This window comes from Caretta caretta, chromosome 6 (assembly GCF_965140235.1).
Source record: "Caretta caretta isolate rCarCar2 chromosome 6, rCarCar1.hap1, whole genome shotgun sequence".
Classification (NCBI taxonomy): Eukaryota; Metazoa; Chordata; order Testudines; family Cheloniidae; genus Caretta; species Caretta caretta.
The window spans coordinates 33,432,236-33,454,695 of record NC_134211.1 but is presented as its reverse complement, the minus strand read 5'-3'; the positions used below and the strand labels follow the sequence as shown (position 1 = coordinate 33,454,695).

Genomic DNA, 22,460 nt, shown 5'->3' with positions numbered 1-22,460 from the left:
TACTGGCAGATCGAGACTCTAGAATGAGAATCATCCTTTGAGATGATATCTTCAAAGCAAAATTACATGTAGGTAATTTTTCTTTTTCCCGTGTTATGATAGATCTGAAGGGATACATTGCAATGGATCTTATGTGACTACAGCTTTTAAAGTAAACAAAACTCCAAATAGATAGATAGATAAAGTGTACTGAGCCTGCATATTCCACTGTTGTAAAAATATATCAATATACACATTGATGATTATTTTAACTGATATTCTTATTTCTGTGCTTTCAGAAACTGGCACCTGGAGTTAGTCAGTTTGCTTACACCTGTGTACAAGACCACTCTATATGGGCTAACCAACAGTTTTGGGAAACCACATTTTATAGTGATGTGCAAAATCAAGTTCGTTCCTTGTATCTCACAGCTAGGGAAGACAATCATACAATACGTTTGAAACAAAAGGTAAGAGAATATATAAAATAAACGAAGTGCAAAAAATCTATGTTACTGCAGTGTAGTGGCTGACATTTTACATGCAACAAAAGTCATGAAGATGTAAGTTTATGGCTCTCACCAGTTCTACAAATGTAGTGTTTTCTTGTTACTATTTCCACATTAAATAGATATATGTTATTAACTTTGTTCTGTAATCTGCATCTGAAATTTATCTAAGTTATGGGGGCAAAGTTGTGAAATATAACTTGTGGACATACTTTACAGTATATTGCCCTTGATTTATGTGCAGATTAATGACAAATAATAAAACTTTAATTTTTTTTTTTTACCTACTGATACCCAAAGGTCTCCATCACAGGGAGTTATTCCTGGGTATGAAGGAAAGTTCTGAATTTCATTGCTGTCTCAACTTTAACATTCCACTAAAATATATTTTCCTTTAATTTCCTAAGCAAAAAAAAATCCTTTTAGTGACTTTATAGTATGCAAACTTTATATTGCATTTCAGAGACATTTTGCTAAGCAGGAAAACAGCTTTTAGCCTTGTTGATTAATCAGCACTCAGCTCCCTTAACTTTAGATCATTTATATCTCCCAAACAACATAATTTACTGTCGCAGCTGGGGGAAAGTGTTTCTGTAATGGAGGAATGGATGAATGATGTGCGCATTCAGAAAATACTAAAATAAGAATGTTCCACCAAGCTGTGTATCATCATGCCAGGTGTGATCTACTGGACCATCCCTATCCTCTTCTGTTATGTGAGCTCCCCAGAACCATCATCCCTAATCATGTGATTTGAGAGATAAGTACTACCAAGGATGTATGATGAGAAGAGAGAGAGTTGCAGAGTATAGATCCACATAACCATATGGGCTTGGGAAGAGTGAGATGCAGAGAATGCACCCTCAGTCATGTGGTTTGTCAGGGGGATGGGAAAAGTTGCTGAATGAGGAAGTCCCCTGTCCACTTGTGGTGTGTGGAAAGCTGCGGAGGGAAGGAAATTACTGTAGGGGAGGAAACACAGGCAGACACCCATATTCACATTCCCAAATAATGTATAATTGTACTGAAAATTACTTGTAAAAATGTTTCCACATTGAATAGATCCCTGCTATTTTAATTCTTTATCACCAGCTAAATGAGGATACATGATATCAGCTACCAGATGTCTTTATTTGAATTTCCTCGGGCTATCATATAATTAGCCGACATGCCATCTACCATGTTTACAGAAAGCAAATGCTTGAATTGGAATCCAGCATGTGAAAACATGAACATTTAAGCTGTGCTATAAATTATGTATATCCACACAAGCCTCATCTGAACACCATAGGACTTTGGACAAAATCATCTGTGTCAGGCAATTAGGGTATGTCTACACTACGAAATTAGGTCAATTTTATAGAAGTCGATTTTTAGAAATCGATTTTATACAGTCGATTGCGTATGTCCACACTAAGTGCATTAAGTCAGCGGAGTGCATCCTCACTACCGTGGCTAGCATCGACTTAGCTATCCCACAGGTCCCGCAGTCTCTGCCGGCCATTGGAATTCTGGGTTAAGCTCCCAATGCCTGGTGGGGCAAAAACATTGTCGCGGGTGGTTTTTCGTACATGTCGTCAGTTGCCCCTCCCTCTGTGAAAGCAACAGCAATCGTTTCGCGCCTTTTTTCTGCGCAGACGCCATACCACGGCAAGCGTGCAGCCCGCTCAGCTCAGCTGACCGATACCGCCGCTGTTGTGTCGTGGGTGCTGCTGGCAGCAGACGGTGCAGTAGGACTGCTAACCGTCGTCATACACCGCTTCCGCTGCAACTCTGCTCTGCTGCTATTGTCTCAATAGCGAATTTCTCCATGTTGTCTGTCATGGGCTCCCGGGTACGTGAAGGTCATAGTGGATGGCTTTGCTGCAGTGGGATTCCCTAACTGTGGTGGGCCGATAGACGGAAACATATCCCTATCTTGGGACAGGACCACCTTGGCAGCCAGTACATAAACCACAAGGGGTACTTTTCAGTGGTGCTGCAAGCACTGGTGGATCACAAGGGACGTTTCACCAACATCAATGTGGGATGGCCGGGAAAGGTACATGATGCTCACATCTTCAGGAACTCTGGTCTGTTTGAACAGCTGTAGGAAGGGACTTATTTCCCAGACCAGAAAATAACCGTTGGGGATGTTGAAATGCCTATAGTTATCCTTGGGGACCTAGCCTACCCCTTAATTCCATGGTTCATGAAGCCATACACAGGCAGCCTGGACAGTAGTAAGGAGCAGTTCAACTATAGGCTGAGGAAGTGCAGAATGGTGGTAGAATGTGCATTTGCACATTTAAAAGCGCTCTGGCGCAGTTTACTGACTCAGTTAGGCCTCAGCAAAACCAATATTCCCATTATTATTGCTGTTTGCTGTGTGCTCCACAATATCTGTGAGGGTAAGAGGGAGACATTTATGGCAGGGTGGGAGGTTGAGGCAAATCGCCTGGCCACTAATTACACGCAGCCAGACACCAGGACAATTAGAAGAGTACAGCAGGGCGTGCTGCGCATCAGAGAAGCTTTGAAAACCAGGTTCATGACTGGCCAGGCTACAGTGTGACAGTTCTGTTTGTTTCTCCTTGATGAAAACCCATCACCTTGGTTCACTCTATTTCCCTATAAGCCAACCGCTCTCCCCAATTCTATCACCGCTTGCAGAGGCAATAAAATCATTGTTGTTTCAAAATCATGCATTCTTTATTAATTCATCACACAAATAGGGGAATAACTGCCAAGGTAGCCCAGGAGGGGTGTGGGAGGAGGGAAGGGCAAGGCCATGGCCACACTACACTTCAAAACCTATTGAATTCCAGCCTTCTGTTGCTTGGGCAGTCCTCTGGGGTGGAGTGGTTAGGTGCCCGGAGGCACCCCCCCTCGTTCTTGGGCATCTGGGTGAGGAGGCTATGGAACTTGGGGAGGAGGGTGGGTGATTACACAGGGGCTGCAGCGGTTGTCTGCCTTTCCTGCCTTTCCTGCAGCTCCACCAGACGCTGGAGCATATCAGTGTGATCCCCCAGAAGCCTCAGCATTGCATCCTGCCTCCTCTCATCGCACTGCTGCCACCTCTCATCTTGCTTCCGGAGATGATAGGGGGAGCATTGAAACATTTGCAGCTGTGGGAGGGAAAAAAAGGGAGAGTAGTATTTAAAAAGCCACATTTTAGAGAACGATGGGTAGACTCTTTCACGGTGAACCAAGCTGTTAACATTACATAGCACATGTGCTTTCAGTACAAGGTCGCATTTTGCCTCTTATATTGAGGGCCTGCCGGTTTGGTGTAAGAGATCACACACGCAGGGCCGGGCAACAGAATTCGGCTTGCAGGCAGCCATGGTAAGCCAAAGTCTTTCGGCTTCTTCAACCTTCATAACGTGGGAATGGTTTCAAACAAGAGCGCCCTCCTTTCCAATACCAAGCACCCGTTGGGTTGGCCATTTAAAAGGAAGGGCTGCGGTTTTCGGGGTAATGTGCAGCACAAACCCAACTAAACCCCCCACCTACCCAATTCTCTGGGATGATCACTCTCTTGAGGATAACACAGAGAGATAAAGAACGGATGTTGCTTGAATGCCAGCAAACACCAGGACCATATGCTGCCATGCTTTGTTATGCAATGATTCCAGACTACGTGCTACTGGGCTGGTGTGGTAAAGTGTCCTACCACGGAGGACACAATAAGGCTGCCCTCCCAGAAACCTTTTACAAAGGCTTTTGGAGGACCTCCAGGAGAGCTTCATGGAGATGTCCCTGGAGGATTTCTGCTCCATCCCCAAACACGTTAACTGACTTTTCAGCAGTAGGTGTACTGGCCACAAATGCATCCCAAGTCTTCAGGGCAAATTAATCATTAAACATGCTTGCTTTTAAACCATATATTATATTTACAAACGTACACTCACTAGAGGTGCCTTCTCCAGCTTCATGGTCCGGGAGCCCGCCTTGGGAGGGTTGGGAGGGTATTGGCTCCAGGGTGATAAACAGTTCTTGGTGGTCTGGGAGACGGTTTCTCCTCTTGACTGCTGTGCCCTATCCTCCTCATCATCATCATCATCTTCCTCATCCCCAAAATCCTCATCCATGTTGCATGAGACTCCCCCCTTGCAGGTGTCCACGGACAGGGGTGGGATAGTGGTAGGGCCTCCTCCTAGAATTGCATGCAGCTCATCATAGAAGTGGCATATCTGGGGCTCTGACCCGGAATGGCCATTTGCCTCTCTGGTTTTTTGGTAGGCTTGCCTGAGCTCCTTAATTTTCATGCGGCACTGCTGTGGGTTCCTGTTGTAGCCTCTGTCCATCATGCCCTTGGAGATTTTTGCAAATATTTTGGCATTTCATCTTTTGGAACAGGGCTCTGATAGCACGGATTCATCTCCCATACAGCAATCAGATCCAGTTCCTCCCGTTCGGTCCATGCTGGAGCTCTTTTGCGATTCTGGGACTCCATGGTCACCTGTGGTGATGAGCTCTGCATGGTCACCTGTGCTGATGAGCTCGCCACGCTGACCAAACAGGAAATGAAATTCAAAAGATCCCGGGGCTTTTCTTGTCTACCTGGCTAGTGCATCTGAGTTGAAAGTGCTGTCCACAGCGGTCACAGTGGAGCACTCTGGGATAACTCCTGGAGGCCAAGACCGTCGAATTGCATCCACACTACCCCAAATTCGACCCGGCGATGTCGATTTCAGCGCTAATCCCCTCATCGGGGAGGAGTACAGAAATCGATTTTAGAGCCCTTTAAGTCAACAAAAATGGCTTCGTCATGTGGACGGGTGCAGGGTTAAATTGATCTAACGCTGCTAAATTTGACTTAAACTCGTAGTGTAGACCAGGGCTTAGCTGCATCTTATTTCTCCATCCAAATAAAGCTTGATCTCTGCCTGAGTTTGACTCTGCAAGCTGAAAAGAACAGCTATATAATAGAATGTGAAACCCAACTCAGCAAAAAATGAATACACAAAGATGGTATGGGCGAGAAAACACTAGAACTGAATCAAACTATTAAATTGAACTTGGCTATACTATGCTATTTGCATTATTTCAGTACAATACCTTCATCCTTTTAAGGATGCAATCCTTAAATCCTATTACAAGTAGATATAATTGTTAGATTATTTTTTTTTACATTTTACATAATGAAATGAAATTCCAACACTTTGGAATTAATGTGAATATCTCTTTTATTAATGTTAATAATATAACTCTATCATCTATTGTTTTTATGTGGCAATATTTATTCTAGGAGAAAAATTCTGTAGGTCTGGACCAGGAGAAAACAGCCATGGACCTGGCTGCTGAGCAGTTGCGTTTATGGCCAACACTCAATAAAGAAACTCAGCAGGAGCTAATACAGAATGAGGAAAGTACAGTTTTCAGTCAGGCAATTCATTTTGCTAACCTCATGGTCTACCTGCTAGTGCCACTGGACACAAGTAAAAACAAACTATTGAGAACATCAGCTACAGGAGACTGGGAGAGTGGAAGCAACAGCATTGTCACAAATAGGTACGTAAATAAAGACATGGTTTGGTAGTAAACAATTGTGGGATGTAACTCGATCCTTTTCATAAAAATACTGTATTAATTATAAAAATTAAACACAGGAGCACTTTACAATAATGAAAGTTCATGTCCTATGTTAACGTTTGTAACAATGTAAAAGTAAGGAACTTTGGAATTGTAATTCCTGCTGATATTCTTTCTAACCTTCTGTTCAGTTTGCAGTGCTCTGTATTCTTAATACCAGTAATATCAACATAATGTTTTAATATCATCCAAAAAGTGCCATTTTCTCCTTTGACACAATCCTTACTTCTCTAAGCAGTTTCAGAGTATTGAGGTATTAAAAACATTATGCCAGCAAAGCAATATTTCCTTTGGTAGTAATTAAGGCTGTAAGGCAATTCAGTAGTGGATGATGTGACCATTCTGTGCATTTTGTACGTTAGCCTAAGGTCTTAATCCTGCAAACTGCTCTAAATACACAAAGTCCTGGTGAAGTGAGTGAAGTTCTGTGCAAGCACAGGGATCCACCTGTGTAGAGCACCTTGCTGGTCTAAATTTGTAAAACATTTTATGACCTTTCCAGTAACAGGTGTTATGTAAACTATTGTTCATGGAGCATATAAAACTCTGCAAGAAATAAAGGGAATGTGATATAACAAGGCTCACCCCGCTCTCAAGTACCTAAAACATTGTTTTCAAATAATCTCAAAGGCATCAGAGAAATTCTACTGTGTGCACCTCTTCTTTTAACTGATTCAAGAGCAATATATTAAGGAGTCCAGAAGCTTAGCATGGTCATTCTCATGTAACATGATACTTTTTCATTTGTATTGAGGAATAAGGAAGAAAACTCCTTCCCTGTGCCTTTAGTACCAACATAAACAAAATCATATCGTCTAGAATTAGCAATTAGCTCCTTAGTTATAATAGATTTGGGGGTCAGGAGTAGCCATTAGTGACAGGGAACACTGAAAATACATTAAATACCTAGGTATTTATTTAGATAAAGTGCTCTCACCCTTACTCTCTTTTCTTCCTTTCTTTGAATTGATCAAAATTTGACCAAAAGAGTAATAATTATTAAATTGCCTTTTTGCTAGCAAATATTGGAAATGATTCCATGTACATTTAAATGAACTTTAAGAAGTAGGGCATTGGCAAAATTCATATTGTCTTCAACAGGACTAGGAGAAGACCAGTAACATTTTCTATAATAGTGAAATAGAAGTGTAGGTTGATATTTTGCTGGCTGTGGAAATCATGTAACTTGCAATCATTTAAGAAATTCACAATCAGTTTTACATTCATCATCCAGTCTGGAAATATTTGTTGGTGTCTCTGTTGTTTATTCTGTAAAATGCCCAAACCAACAAAACCATGTTCTCTTCTCAAGTATCATTATAAATATGACAACACTTTCAAATGTTTTTGTTTAATAACTAGAGATCGTGAGAGACTAGGAGTGTCACAGATTAGAGCTCTTGAATGATCCAAAGGCTGAAACATAAGTAGTTATTGCACGATGTCTTTCCATTATCATCCTCTCATACTTCAGTGAGATTATTTAAATCTATATGCAGTACTTGTCCTTTGGGCATTGTTTAAATGATTGCTAATTGTGTGGTAAGTATGTGGTAGTTTGATACTAAAGGATATAAAGCTCCGTGTTGCTGCTGAAGAGAATGTACAGTTTTACTTTAAAATTTGTATAGTTGCTTACAGTCTACATAGAAATTTTAAGTTCAGTTTTCATTCTTATTTTTTCACTTACCCTACCTTCCTTTTCTTCTTAACTCCTTAGAACAGCTACGAAATACAAATTATTTGAATTATTATTTTGCATGCCATTTCTTGGAGAAAGGCAACCGTCTCACATATAAGGGATCCTTTGCTACCACTTAAAATGACATGCATTTCATAGGACAGTCAGACTGTTGATAAATTAGGACACTTAGTATTATCATTTTAGACAAAGGAGTTCTTTTTATGTTGAAAACCAGCTTCCATTATCTTCACTTGCAGTTTTGAATACTCAGCCCTTCTACAAATTAAGCCGCTACTCTCTCAAGTTGTGAGGAACACAGTTAGTGACCACCAGTGAAACGTTTGGTGTAAGTGACTTGCCTAGCATCTCACACAAACTGTATAGCAATGTCAGAGGTGGAATCCAATTCTCCAGGGTAGTAGTCAACTGTCTGTATCAGGAGACCATTCTTTCTCTTCCTGCAATCCCTTGCCTTAGTCAGTACACACTTTCCAACTTCCACAACAACTAAGTCTGGGGTCCTACAAACAGCCTCACTCACTACACAACCCTGATTAATTACCTGAGCACCATCTATTCTGTGACTGAATGAGGCAGGAGTCCTATGGAAAAAACAATATATGATTAAAGAATGTAATTCATATGCACAAGGGAAGTGAATTAAGTTTCCACCTTCATTCTGGCACTTCATAATTTCTGAATATTTGACTTTGCAACCTAATTGTTCTTTGAATGTAGGATTTTTTTAAATGTAATTTATTGTTGTTCTTTGAGTAGTGTCTGTATGGGCGCTCCACTCTAGGTGCATATGCGCCTCAGATTGGAGATTTTAGGTAGCAGTGCCATTCAGCCTATACATGCACCCATGCAGCCGCACGCTCTGCACCATATCTATATAGAGCTGTGTAGGTGAACCGCCATCAGTTCCTTCTCAGCCACCTCAGCAATGTCCAAGTTGAACTTACCTCAACTGTATTTTTTCTTTTATCTACTAATTAGTTAATGTTAGTCCTTAGTGTTAGCTTTGTATTAGTTAGTTGTAATTATTTTTTTTTAATTAAAAATTATACAGCGAGAGAGAGAGTTAGTTAGTTAGTTAGTTACAGTGTAAGGAAATTGTCCTTTCACCTTTTTTTGCCTCTCAGGGGAACTGGGAGGGCATGCCCTCCCAGTTCCCCTGTTTGGAAATGCTGACTTTCATGTAGGAAAGCCATCCTGGTGAGTGACAGGCACTCCTGGCATGTCCATAGCCTTGGGGAGTCACACGTTCCCCAAAAGTGTAATTCCTGCTTGGCATTATAATTAAGAGCAAGAAAGAACTGGGAACCTAAGTTATGTCTCTTCATGATGGAGAGTTCTCTCTGACCAGCTTCTGACCCCACCCTGTACAATGATCTCCAAGCAAGTCAGCTGCCTCAGCCTCCTCAATGTAGCACTCCCCTTGAGCATTGAAAATTCATCTCTGGGATCCTCTGAAAAGGACTGTAGGAAGCAGTCTTCAAGCCCTCTAGGTAGAAAATCTACCTCAAAGAGATGGTCTCTGGTTCAGACAACCGTTTTGACATCTGCTGGTCTCCAGCTTGGTACCCACATGGCTGCAGGTTCTTCAGGTACCATGAGCACCAGCAAGGCCAAGGTCTTGGGGTTCTAGCTCCAGAAGATCAGTACTGTCTGTTGTTTGGAACAGCAGAGAGAAGATCATCAGCTCTTCTGGTACTGACAGAGTCTACCAAGCCCTCAGTACCTAGCACTTTGGCACTGCAGAAGACCAGACAACACCTACTGGTCAATCATCGTAGTGCATAAGACCTTCAGTACCATCTACTCTCTCTGCCACAGTTACTTCTGCCAGGCTGCCTTTTTGGCACCAACCAATGTTTCAGTACTGCAAGAGTTTTGATTCCCGGGGGACCTGGCAGTAACACAAACATCTGAATCTCCTTGTTTGGCACCAGCCCATCTCGGTATTGAGGACCTCTTGATCTCTGGAAATTTGCCTGGTACCAGTGGAGTCTACACCTATCTCTAAGGCTGTCCCTCCCTGACGAAGTGACATTGAGGAAGATGATGGGGACTTAGAATCATAGAATATCAGGGTTGGAAGGGACCCCAGAAGGTCATCTAGTCCAACCCCCTGCTTGAAGCAGGACCAATTCCCAGTTAAATCATCCCAGCCAGGGCTTTGTCAAGCCTGACCTTAAAAACCTCTAAGGAAGGAGATTCTACCACCTCCCTAGGTAACGCATTCCAGTGTTTCACCACCCTCATAGTGAAAAAGTTTTTCCTAATATCCAATCTAAACCTCCCCCACTGCAGCTTGAGACCATTACTCCTCATTCTGTCATCTGATACCATTGAGAACAGTCTAGAGCCATCCTCTTTGGAACCCCCTTTCAGGTAGTTGAAAGCAGCTATCAAATCCCCCCTCATTCTTCTCTTCTGCAGGCTAAACAATCCCAGCTCCCTCAGCCTCTCCTCATAAGTCATGTGTTCCAGAACCCTAATCATTTTTGTTGCCCTTCGCTGGACTCTCTCCAATCTATCCACATCCTTCCTGTAGTGTGGGGCCCAAAACTGGACACAGTACTCCAGATGAGGCCTCACCAATGTCGAATAGAGGGGAACGATCACGTCCCTCGATCTGCTCGCTATGCCCCTACTTATACATCCCAAAATGCCATTGGCCTTGTTGGCAACAAGGGCACACTGCTGACTCATATCCAGCTTCTCGTCCACTGTCACCCCTAGGTCCTTTTCCGCAGAACTGCTGCCTAGCCATTCGGTCCCTAGTCTGTAGCTGTGCATTGGGTTCTTCCGTCCTAAGTGCAGGACCCTGCACTTATCCTTATTGAACCTCATCAGATTTCTTTTGGCCCAATCCTCCAATTTGTCTAGGTCCTTCTGTATCCTATCCCTCCCCTCCAGCGTATCTACCACTCCTCCCAGTTTAGTATCATCCGCAAATTTGCTGAGAGTGCAATCCACACCATCCTCCAGATCATTTATGAAGATATTGAACAAAACCGGCCCCAGGACCGACCCTTGGGGCACTCCACTTGATACCGGCTGCCAACTAGACATGGAGCCATTGATCACTACCCGTTGAGCCCGACAATCTAGCCAGCTTTCTACCCACCTTATAGTGCATTCATCCAGCCCATACTTCCTTAACTTGCTGACAAGAATACTGTGGGAGACCGTGTCAAAAGCTTTGCTAAACTCAAGAAACAATACATCCACTGCTTTCCCTTCATCCACAGAACCAGTAATCTCATCATAAAAGGCGATTAGATTAGTCAGGCATGACCTTCCCTTGGTGAATCCATGCTGGCTGTTCCTGATCACTTTCCTCTCATGCAAGTGCTTCAGGATTGATTCTTTGAGGACCTGCTCCATGATTTTTCCAGGGACTGAGGTGAGGCTGACTGGCCTGTAGTTCCCAGGATCCTCCTCCTTCCCTTTTTAAAGATTGGCACTACATTAGCCTTTTTCCACTCATCCGGGACTTCCCCGGTTCGCCACGAGTTTTCAAAGATAATGGCCAATGGCTTTGCAATCACAGCCACCAATTCCTTCAGCACTCTCGGATGCAGCTCGTCCGGCCCCATGGACTTGTGCACGTCCAGCTTTTCTAAATAGTCCCTAACCACCTCTATCTCCACAGAGGGCTGGCCATCTCTTCCCCATTTTGTGATGCCCAGCGCAGCAGTCTGGGAGCTGACCTTGTTCGTGAAGACAGAGGCAAAAAAAGCATTGAGTACATTAGCTTTTTCCACATCCTCTGTCACTAGGTTGCCTCCCTCATTCAGTAAGGGGCCCACACTTTCCTTGGCTTTCTTCTTGTTGCCAACATACCTGAAGAAACCTTTCTTGTTACTCTTGACATCTCTTGCTAGCTGCAGCTCCAGGTGCGATTTGGCCCTCCTGATATCATTCCTACATGCCCGAGCAATATTTTTATACTCTTCTCTGGTCATATGTCCAACCTTCCACTTCTTGTAAGCTTCTTTTTTATGTTTAAGATCCACTAGGATTTCACCATTAAGCCAAGCTGGTCGCCTGCCATATTTACTATTCTTTTGACTCATCGGGATGGTTTGTCCCTGTAACCTCAACAGGGATTCCTTGAAATACAGCCAGCTCTCCTGGACTCCTTTCCCCTTCAAGTTAGTCCCCCAGGGGATCCTGGCCATCCGTTCCCTGAGGGAGTCGAAGTCTGCTTTCCTGAAGTCCAGGATCCGTATCCTGCTGCTTACCTTTCTTCCCTGCGTCAGGATCCTGAACTCAACCAACTCATGGTCACTGCCTCCCAGATTCCCATCCACTTTTGCTTCCCCCACTAATTCTACCTGGTTTGTGAGCAGCAGGTCAAGAAAAGCGCCCCCCCTAGTTGGTTCCTCTAGCACTTGCGCCAGGAAATTGTCCCCTACGCTTTCCAAAAACTTCCTGGATTGTCTATGCACCGCTGTATTGCTCTCCCAGCAGATATCAGGAAAATTAAAGTCACCCATGAGAATCAGGGCATGCGATCTAGTAGCTTCCGTGAGCTGCCGGAAGAAAGCCTCATCTACCTCATCCCCCTGGTCCGGTGGTCTATAGCAGACTCCCACCACTACAGCACTCTTGTTGCACACACTTCTAAACTTAATCCAGAGACACTCAGGTTTTTCTGCAGTTTCGTACCGGAGCTCTGAGCAGTCATACTGCTCCCTTACATACAGTGCTACTCCCCCACCTTTTCTGCCCTGCCTGTCCTTCCTGAACAGTTTATACCCATCCATGACAGTACTCCAGTCATGTGAGTTATCCCACCAAGTCTCTGTTATTCCGATCCCGTCATAGTTCCTTGACATCACCAGGACCTCCAGTTCTCCCTGCTTGTTTCCAAGGCTTTGTGCATTTGTATATAAGCACTTGAGATAACCTGTTGATCGCCCCTCATTCCCAGTATGAGGCAGGAGCCCTCCCCTCACAGACATTCCTGCCTGTGCTTCCTCCCGGTATCCCGCTTTCCCACTTACCTCAGGGCTTTGGTCTCCTTCCCCTGGTGAACCTAGTTTAAAGCCCTCCTCACTAGGTTAGCCAGCCTGCTGGCAAAGATGCTCTTCCCTCTCTTCGTAAGATGGAGCCCGTCTCTGCCCAGCACTCCTCCTTCATGGAACACCATCCCATGGTCAAAGAATCCAAAGCCTTCTCTCCGACACCACCTGCGTAGCCATTCGTTGACTTCCACGATTCGACGGTCCCTACCTAGGCCTTTTCCTTCCATGGGGAGGATGGACGAGAACACCACTTGCGCCTCCAACTCCTTTATCCTTCTTCCCAGGGCCACGTAGTCTGCAGTGATCCGCTCAAGGTCATTCTTGGCAGTATCATTGGTGCCCACGTGGAGAAGCAGGAAGGGGTAGCGATCCGAGGGCTTGATGAGTCTCGGCAGTCTCTCCGTCACATCGCGAATCTTAGCCTCTGGCAAGCAACAGACTTCTCATCAGTCTCCCAGATTTCTGCCCATGGCTCTCCTTTCCATTATCAGGGGACCTTCTTTCCTGAGGGAATCGGAACATCTTCTTGAGAGACATCCTCATACTCCATCCCACTGATATGGACACCCGTGGGTGCCTCCCACCCATGCCATATGCACTATCTCATTGGCTGTACTGGGACCCTTGCGCAGATTAACTACAACAATTCTCCAGGGCCCCTAGTATTTCTCACTGGGAGAAGGGCAGATAATCCCCACCAGCCTCTGTCTCTAGGGTGCCTGATCCACAGGAAGAGACCTTTGAGGAGCAGGAAGTGAGTGGACAAGGAGGTCACTCCAACAACTAATATCTCTTCCTTATCCCCAGATAACATCATTATGCCTCCTGCCTCCTCCAGCATCCCTCGCTGATTATTTCAAACAGTTCTAGGACCTCATTAAAAGTATAGCAGACTCCTTGCAAATTCTACTTGAGGAGGTTAAGGAGTTACAATGTAAACTGCTTGACATGCTGCCTACATCATCATCTGCCCACATTGTGCTGCCTATTAATGAGGCTCTGATAGACCCTTCAGAAATAATTTGGCATACCCCAGCCACAATACAGCTTACCTGGGAATGAGTGACAGGGGATGGATCACTTGATGATTACCTGTTCTGTTCATTCCCTCTGGGGCACCTGGCACTGGCCACTGTCGGAAGACAGGATACTGGGCTAGATGGACCTTTGGTCTGACCCAGTAGGGCCATTCTTATGTTAGCTGTAAGAGGGTGGACAAAAATATGTTCTCTCTAAGGATTCTGAATTTTTATTTTCACATCCCTCCCACAACACCTTTGTGGTTAACACTGTAAACAAATGTGGAAGACAGCACCACCCTACATCAACACCATATGACAAGGACCAAAATCATCTTGACTTATTTGGCCAAAAATCATGTTCGTGGGGTACTCTACAATTTAAGATCACCGCCTACCCAGCCCTCATGGTGAAATACTAATTATTTGAAGTTTAATTCCTTTATTGAGCATCTTCCATCAGAGCAGCCGGAACAATTTTAGGCAATCATTGCAGAGGGTCAGCTGCTGGCCAGGACATCACTGCAGGCCTCTCTGGGTGCCACTGATACAGCTGCTTATTCTATTTCCACAGTGGTAGTAATGAGGAGGGCCTCCTGGCTGCAGCTCTCGGGGCTTCCAGGGAAATCCCAAAATACAATTGAGGATCTTCCCTTCGATGGATTGAAGCTGTTTGCGAAAAAGACAGACAAGTCCCTGCATACCTTGAAAAACTCAGGATCAACTTTTGTTCTCTGCAAATGTACACCTTTTCACAAAAAAGAAAGTTTAGAAAGTCCCAGACAGCACAGAGGTCTTGTCCCACTCTGTTTCTTGCCTCACAGGTACCTTACAGACTCCAGCGTAAGAGACAATAGTTCCAAAAGAAGAGACCACCTATTTCTCAGGCATTGACCTGACAACCCACAATTTTGACACACTAATTTTGACAGGGTGGTCGAGGTGTTCAGTTACCATCCCAATTCATACCTACTTCAACAATCCGCATGTCTCCCTCACTTTGGTGACCACCTCTCTCACTTCTGCTGAGCTTGGGAACATATCCCTATGGACATGGGGGTTTTGGAGATCATTTCAACAGAACACTCCATCCATTTTACTTCCCTGCTTCCCCATCCCTCTTCAGGGACCCCTCTCACAAGCACCTCCTATGACAAGAAATAGACTCCCTCCTGAATTTGGGTGCTATAGAACCAGTATCTATGTAATACAGAGCGACGGGGTTTTATTCCAGGTACTTCCTGGTTCCAAAAAAGAATTGTGGCTGGAAACCCTTTGTGGATCTAAGATTACTCAACAGATTTGCAGATTCAGAATTCAAGGTGGTAATTCTTGCAGCAATAATTCCATCATTGGACAAAGGGGATTGGTTCTCAGCCCTTGACCTACATACTTTCATGTAGCGATTCACCCCTTCCACAGACGCTTCCTACGCTTTGCTCTCGGTCAAGAGTATTTTTAATACAGGGCTTTCCCATTCGGTCTCTCCTCTGCGCCCAAAGTGTTCTTAAAATTTCTCTCAGTGATGGCTCCTCATGTTCACAGACAAGGAATTCTGATTTTCCCATACCTTGCTCAAGGGACTCTCCTACAGTGAAGTCTCACTGGCCACTCAGAGGGCCCTAGATCTATTTCTCAGACTCCGACTATAATTAAACATCCAAAAGTCCACCTTAATCCCAGTGCAAAGTTTGAAGTTCATAGACGCTTACCTCAGTGTGGTAGTGACCAAAGCATATCTCCCTTCACGCAGGTTCAAAGCCCTAGCCAATTTAGTCACTACAGTCCAGATCAGCCCCCAAACATCAGCTAGAGATTGTCTCCATGGGACACGTGGCAGCTGATGCCTTTGTGATAAGGCACATGAGCTGCCTTCAGGGGTGGCTCAGAACTGTTTATTCACCAATCAGAGTTTGAATGAATTACTCTTGATGTCCTTGGCCATGAAAAAAATTCTTTAACTGGTGGAAGAACCCTCACAATTTTGTGCATGGGTCCCCTTTTCTCAATCATCTCCAACGTCAATAATAACAAAGGACACATCTCTTTTGGGATGGGAAGCCCATCTAAACACTCACTGCTCAAGGCAGGAGGTAACCTCTTGAGTCCATGCTACACATCAACTTACTGGAACTCAGAACAGTCAGAAATGCCTGTCTCCATTTTCTTCCACTGATCAGGACAAATACGTGAAGATCATGACAGACAACATGTCATGCATGTTTTATATCAACCATCAATGGAGAGCGAGATCATCTTCCCTCTGCTCTGGAGCAGTGAGGCTTTGGAATTAGTGCATTCGAAATCAGATCAGCATCTCAGCAGCTTACTTCCCTGGCATGCAAAACATTACAGCAGATACCCTCAGTAAACACTTCTCACAGGATCACAAATGGGAGATAGAGCGCATTACACTCCACTGCATATTTTGATTTTGGGACATCACGCAGAAGACCTGTTCACCACAGCCAAGAACAAGAAACACTCAAGAAACAGACTGTCCCTATGGGTGCTCCACTACCTCCTCTTATCTCCTCTGCTTCAGAGTTCTTTGTGATGGAACTTGGCAAGAGAAAAGGAACTGAGGGTAGTTCACCTGCACAGCTCTGTATGGCTATGGTGCAGAGCATGGGACCGTATGGGATGCGTGTGTGGGCTAAACAGGCATTGCTACCTAAAATCTCTGATCTGAGGCTCATGAGATGCATACACACCTAGAGTGGAGCACACGCGGAGACGCACATCTTGAAGAACCACAGTTACTGCACAGGATGAGTAACCTTCTCTTTGTTGAGCATGGGTTACAGATTGTGTGAATGATGCTAAGTATAATGAAGAGGAGACGTGGGACCAGACTTCAAGGATTTTCCCTTCTAAGGAACTGTTCCTGTCTATACTAGACTTTTTAGGAAAGTTTTCTACTTCTTTATTTATTACCAGTGCGGCTCCAGCAGTGGGAGTGCTGTTGTAGACATGGCACCAGCATACACCGGTGTTTATATTGTTAGTATCTGAAACTGTGCTTGAAGTGTAGAGGCAAAGTGGACTATATATTTAGCTACACTGAATACATCAGACTTATTAGACAATAATTATACGGTAGTTATTCTCTGTGTATTATGATTAGGTAACTGGATATTTTACACTAGCGTTTTTTTTTTTTCCTTTTCTTCTGTAGTATTGCCGGCAGTGTTGCAGAGAGCTATGACACTGAAAGTGGGTTTGAAGACTCTGAGAACAATGATATTGCCAATGCAGTTGTGCGCTTCATCACCAGGTTTATAGACAAAGTTTGTACAGAGAGTGGAGTTACACAGGATCACATCAAGAGCCTTCATTGCATGATACCAGGTAAGAACTGGTTTAAAAAAAAATGTAAATTCACAAAATTGTCACTTCTTTCTCTGGGGAACTGATATTTTCCAGTAGAAGTGTATTTTTGGTTTGTTGTTTTCAGTATAGTTTAAGGGTTTGTTTCCGAGACTGTAATTGATGAATTCCAAATAGCCATTGATGACATCTACTCTATTTTTCCTTGACAGTTTAACTCCAGGATGTCAAAACAGTGGAGTTATATTTAGTTTGTTTTATTCTTTCTTATATTGTGTGAGGTTTAATTTATGGTGTCACTGATTCCCAGGGATTGTAGCAATGCACATTGAGACTCTGGAGGCCGTCCATCGAGAGAGTAGAAGACTACCACCAATACAGAAGGTAAGTATTATAAAAGGTGTTTGTATTGGTTACACGTATTGGAATCGTACACAGTTTGAAGTGGCTTCAGCCTTCCTTTTTCTAATATTATGAAGAGACATCTGATCACTGAACAGTATAACCAAGAAATTTTCCACCAGTGATAAATAAATTGTTTGCCTTTGGTCTCATGAAATATGAACTTATGAAATATGAAAGTAGCAGAGCCAAACTTTTGAACATAAAGAAGTGTTTGCATGCCAACTACTTATTAAGACCCATTTCACTGAGTTGAGTCCAAACTTAGCCTCTCGCAGAGTCAATCTCATAACAATTTTGTATTTAAATTTTTTCATGTCAAATACCAATTTGGTAGATTCCAAATTTGGTAGTGTTATACTGTACATTATACTTAAAATTCTTATATTTGGGCTCAGCCGAAGATTCTGCGACCAGCTTTGCTGCCAGGAGAAGAGTTTGTGTGTGAAGGTCTCCGTGTGCTGCTGGATCCTGATGGGAGAGAGGAAGCAACAGGAGGATTGCTCGGAGGTCCCCACATTCTCCCAGCAGAAGGAGCCTTGTTCCTTACCACATACAGAATTATATTTAAAGGCACTCCTCATGATCAACTAGGTATGGTCTTTCTTACTAAAATCAAAATAATGTATGGTCTGGCAGATATATGAGGCTTTGATCTGGCCCTGCAGTTTATTTAAGCAAGACCATCAAAACACATCTATCCAACAAAAAACTGTTAAGAATTCAATTAAGTATTAATTTACTTCATGTTAATCATCTGTACAGAAATAGACCCTGCACCTAGATTCTTGACTTTATCACTAGATATAATGATATTTATTTTTGATATTACCGTTTAATTTATCTGCAATTCAAATATTCACCTGAGTTTTTAGGTACTGAATTTTAGCATTGTTCCCATGTCACAGTAGGCCTTTGGGTCCTATTTACGTAAAATAAAAATATACTTTGAGCTTTCTGTTCATGCTCAACATAAGAACAGCCATTCTGCGTCAGACCAAAAGTCCATCCTGCCCAGTATCCTGTCTTCCGACAGTGGCCTATGCCAGATGCCCCAGAGGGAATGAACAGAACAGGTAATCATCAACAGAACAGAACAGGTAATCATCACCATCCTCTGTCACCCGTTTTCAGCTTCTGGCGAACAGAGGCTAGGGACACCATCCCTGCCCATCCTGGCTAATAGCCATCGATGGACCTATCCTCCATGAATGTATCTAATTCTTTTTGGAACCCTGTTATAGTCTTGGCCTTCACAACATCCTCTGGTAAGGAGTTCCACAGGTTGACTGTGCATTGTGTGAAAAAATACTTCCTTTTTTTTTTTAAACCTGCTGCCTATTAATTTCATATGGTGGCCCCCAGTTCTTGTGTTAAGAGAAGGAGTAAATAACACTTCCTTATTTACTTTTTCCACACCAGTCATGATTTTATAAACCTCTATCATATCCCCCCTTAGTCGTCTCGTTATCAAGCTGAAAAGTCCCAGTCTTACTAATCTCTCCTCATACGGCAGCCGCTCCATACCCCTAATCATTTTTGTTGCCCTTTTCTGAATCTTTTCTAATTCCAATATATCTTTTTTGAGATGAAGTAACCACATTTGCATGCAGTTTTCAAGATGTGGGCGTACCATGGATTTATGTGGAGGCAATATGATATTTTCTGTCTTATCATCTATCCCTTTCTTAATGATGCCCAACATTCTGTTCGCTTTTTTGACTGCTGCTGCAGATTGAGTGGATGTTTTCAGAGAACTATCCACAATAACTCCAAGATCTCTTTCTTGAGTGACCGCATCATTTTATGTGTATCGTTGGGATTATGTTTTGCAGTGTGCATTACTTTGCATTTATCAACACTGAATTTCATCTGCCATTTTGTTGCCCAGTCACCCAGTTTTGAGAGATCCTTTTGTAGCTCTTCACAGTCTGCCTGAGACTTAACTATCTTGAGTAGTTTTGTATCATCTGCAAATTTTGCCGCCTCACTGTTTACCCCTTTTTCCAGATCATTTATAAATATGTTAAAGAGGACTGGGCCTAGTACAGACCCCTGGGGGACACCATTATTTACTACTTTCCATTCTGGACACTGACCATTTATTCCTACGCTTTGTTTCCTATCTTTTAACCAATTACCAATCCATGAGAGAACCTTCCCTCTTATCCCATGACTGCTTACTTTGCTTAAGTGCCTTTGGTGAGGGACCTTGTCAAAAGCTTTCTGAAAATCTAAATAAACTATATCCACTGGATCCCCCTTGTCCACATGCTTGTTGACCCCCTCAAAGAATTCTAGTAGATTGGTGAGACATGATTTCCCTTTACAAAAAGCATGTTGACTATTCCCCAACAAATTATGTTCATCTATGTGTCTGACAATTTTGTTCTTTACTATAGTTTCAACCAGTTTGCCCAGTACTGATGTCATGCTTACCAGCCTGTAATTGCCGTGGTCGCCTTTGGAGCCCTTTTTAAAAATTGGCATCACATTAGCTATCCTCCGGTCATTTGGTACAGAAGCTGATTTAAATGATAGATTACAGACTACAGTTAGTAGTCCTGCCATTTCATATCATCTGGTCCTGGTGACTTATTATTGTTTAGTTTATCAGTTTGTTCCAAAACCTCCTCTAATTACTCCTCAATCTGGGACAGTTCCTCAGGTTTGTCACCTAAAAAGCATGGCTCAGGTTTGGGAATTTCCCTCACATCCTCAGCCGTGAAGACTGTTGTAAGGAATTCATTTAGTTTCTCCACAATGACCTTATCGTCCTTGAGAGCTCCTTTAGCATCTCGATTGTCCAGTGGCCCCACTGGTTATTTAGCAGGCTTCCTGCTTCTGATGTACTTTTTAAAAAAAAAAATTGCTATTACTTTTTGAGTCTTTGGCTAGCTGTACTTCAAATTCTTTTTTGGCCTTCCTAATTATATTTTTACACTTAATTTGCCAGAGTTTATGCTCCTTTCTATTTTCCTCACTAGGATTTAACTTCCACTTTTTAAAGGATGCCTTTTTGCCTCTCACTGCTTCTTTTACTTTGTTGTTTAGCTACGGTGGCTCTTTTTTGGGTCTCTTACTATGTTTTTTAATTTAGGGTATGCATTTAAGTTGAGCCTCCTATTATGGTGTCTTTAAAAAGTTTCCATGCAGCTTGCAGGGATATTACTTTTGGTGCTGTACCTTTGAATTTCTGTTTAACTAACTCCTTATTTTTGTGTGGTTCCCCTTTCTGAAATCAAATGCTACTGTGTTGGGCTGCTGTGGTGTTTTCTCCGCCACAGGGATGTTAAATTTAATTATATTATGGTCAATATTACCAAGCAATCCATCTATATTCACTTCTTGGACCTGATCCTGTGCTCCTTTTAGGACTAAATCAAAAATTGCCTCTCGTGGGTACCATGGCTAGCTGCTCCAAGAAGCAGTCAGAAGCAGTCATTTAAGGTGTCACTTTTACAAGCTGAAACAGTTCAGCAGTGTTATCACAAGAGTGAGGGAATGTTGTATAGTGGTTAAAGCTGAAGACTGGCAGTCAGGACTCTTGGGTATATTCCTGGCATTCCCACAGTCTTGCTGTTTGATTTGTACAAGTCATTTAGTTTCTCTGTGCCTCACTTTCCTCATCTGTAAAATGCTACTTTATGGAGGATTTGTGAAACCTACAGAAGTGCGCTGTGTTCTACAGAAGTACAAAAATATCATTAACGACTAAAGATTAAAATCTCATTTAGTGTCAAGTGATGAACCGTGTCAGGATGGGGGCTTGTAGTTGAGGACTTTAACAGTGAGAGGGAGATAAATTCCTGAACTTAAAGGTCTGCATATGTTCAAACATTTTTAAAAATAGCACAGACTAATAAAAGTGCAGTAATCAAAAACTAAGGAGTGACTCTGAATGGTAGAAATTGAAAAAGCAATTATCTTGGACATATTGGAAACTCTATGTAATGGACGGTTTCAGAGTAACAGCCGTGTTAGTCTGTCTTTGCAAAAAGAAAAGGAGTACTTGTGGCACCTTAGAGACTAACCAGTTTATTTGAGCATGAGCTTTCGTGAGCTACAGCTCACTTCATCGGATGCATACCGTGGAAACTGCAGTAGACTTTATATACACACAGAGATCATGAAACAATACCTCCTCCCACCCCACTGTCCTGCTGGTAATAGCTTATCTAAAGTGATCATCAAGTTGGGCCATTTCCAGCACAAATCCAGGTTTTCTCACCCTCCACCCCCCCACACACAAACTCACTGGAGTTTACTTTTTTCCCTCAACAATCATTACTGGATTAAGTGTTGTGTTTAATTATGTCATGGGAAATGTGGTAGTTCTAAAGATCAGATTTTCTTGTTTTGAAATCTCTGCTTCGGTTACTTTATTAAACAAATTCATTTATCAAGCAAAAATGTAAATACATAAAGTTCATAGTTTTTATATAAGGAAACTAATGCATATCAATTATATATGAACTTCAGAATGTAATATGACAAATTACTAGTAGTTAGAGACTGATTTTGGACCTGCAACAAAATAGTTCTTTCTGTAATTTCCACCATTTAGAAAGAGAGAGAATGAAAAAATATTTTTCCAATCATCCTAATTAATTTCAAATAGGAAAATTGAATGTTAGTTAACTGAATGTTGGGTTGTATGTCATATTTTGGGAATTTATCACCTGCTTTAAAGCCTTTTGCCTAAAGTGAATTCTGGATTGTTATTGGCCTTCTGGCCAAGATCATTTGCCTTATTTTCCATTTCTTTGCACCCATTCATTAACACCTGTTCACAGTAAAATATACTGTATATACTCGTTCATAAGCTGAATTTTTTTTGTAAAAAAGGGAAGCATAAGAGAAGGGGGTCGGCTTATGAACGGATATAGAGATGGGGAGAGGTGGGACACACCCCTTT

General features: G+C 42.8%; 1 protein-coding gene across 7 annotated transcripts in view; it reads left to right on the top strand.

Moving 5' to 3' along the window:
• The window catches only part of SBF2 (SET binding factor 2), a 571,331-nt gene that overhangs the window by 455,377 nt on the left and 93,494 nt on the right, over positions 1-22,460 (top strand). For all 7 annotated transcript variants that reach the window (XM_075129406.1, XM_048852731.2, XM_048852730.2 and 4 more), the window contains 5 exons: positions 279-449; positions 5,722-5,984; positions 16,989-17,161; positions 17,451-17,524; positions 17,941-18,136. In XM_075129406.1, the coding sequence (XP_074985507.1) occupies positions 279-449; positions 5,722-5,984; positions 16,989-17,161; positions 17,451-17,524; positions 17,941-18,136 (877 nt within the window). The remainder of the gene's footprint in view (positions 1-278; positions 450-5,721; positions 5,985-16,988; positions 17,162-17,450; positions 17,525-17,940; positions 18,137-22,460) is intronic.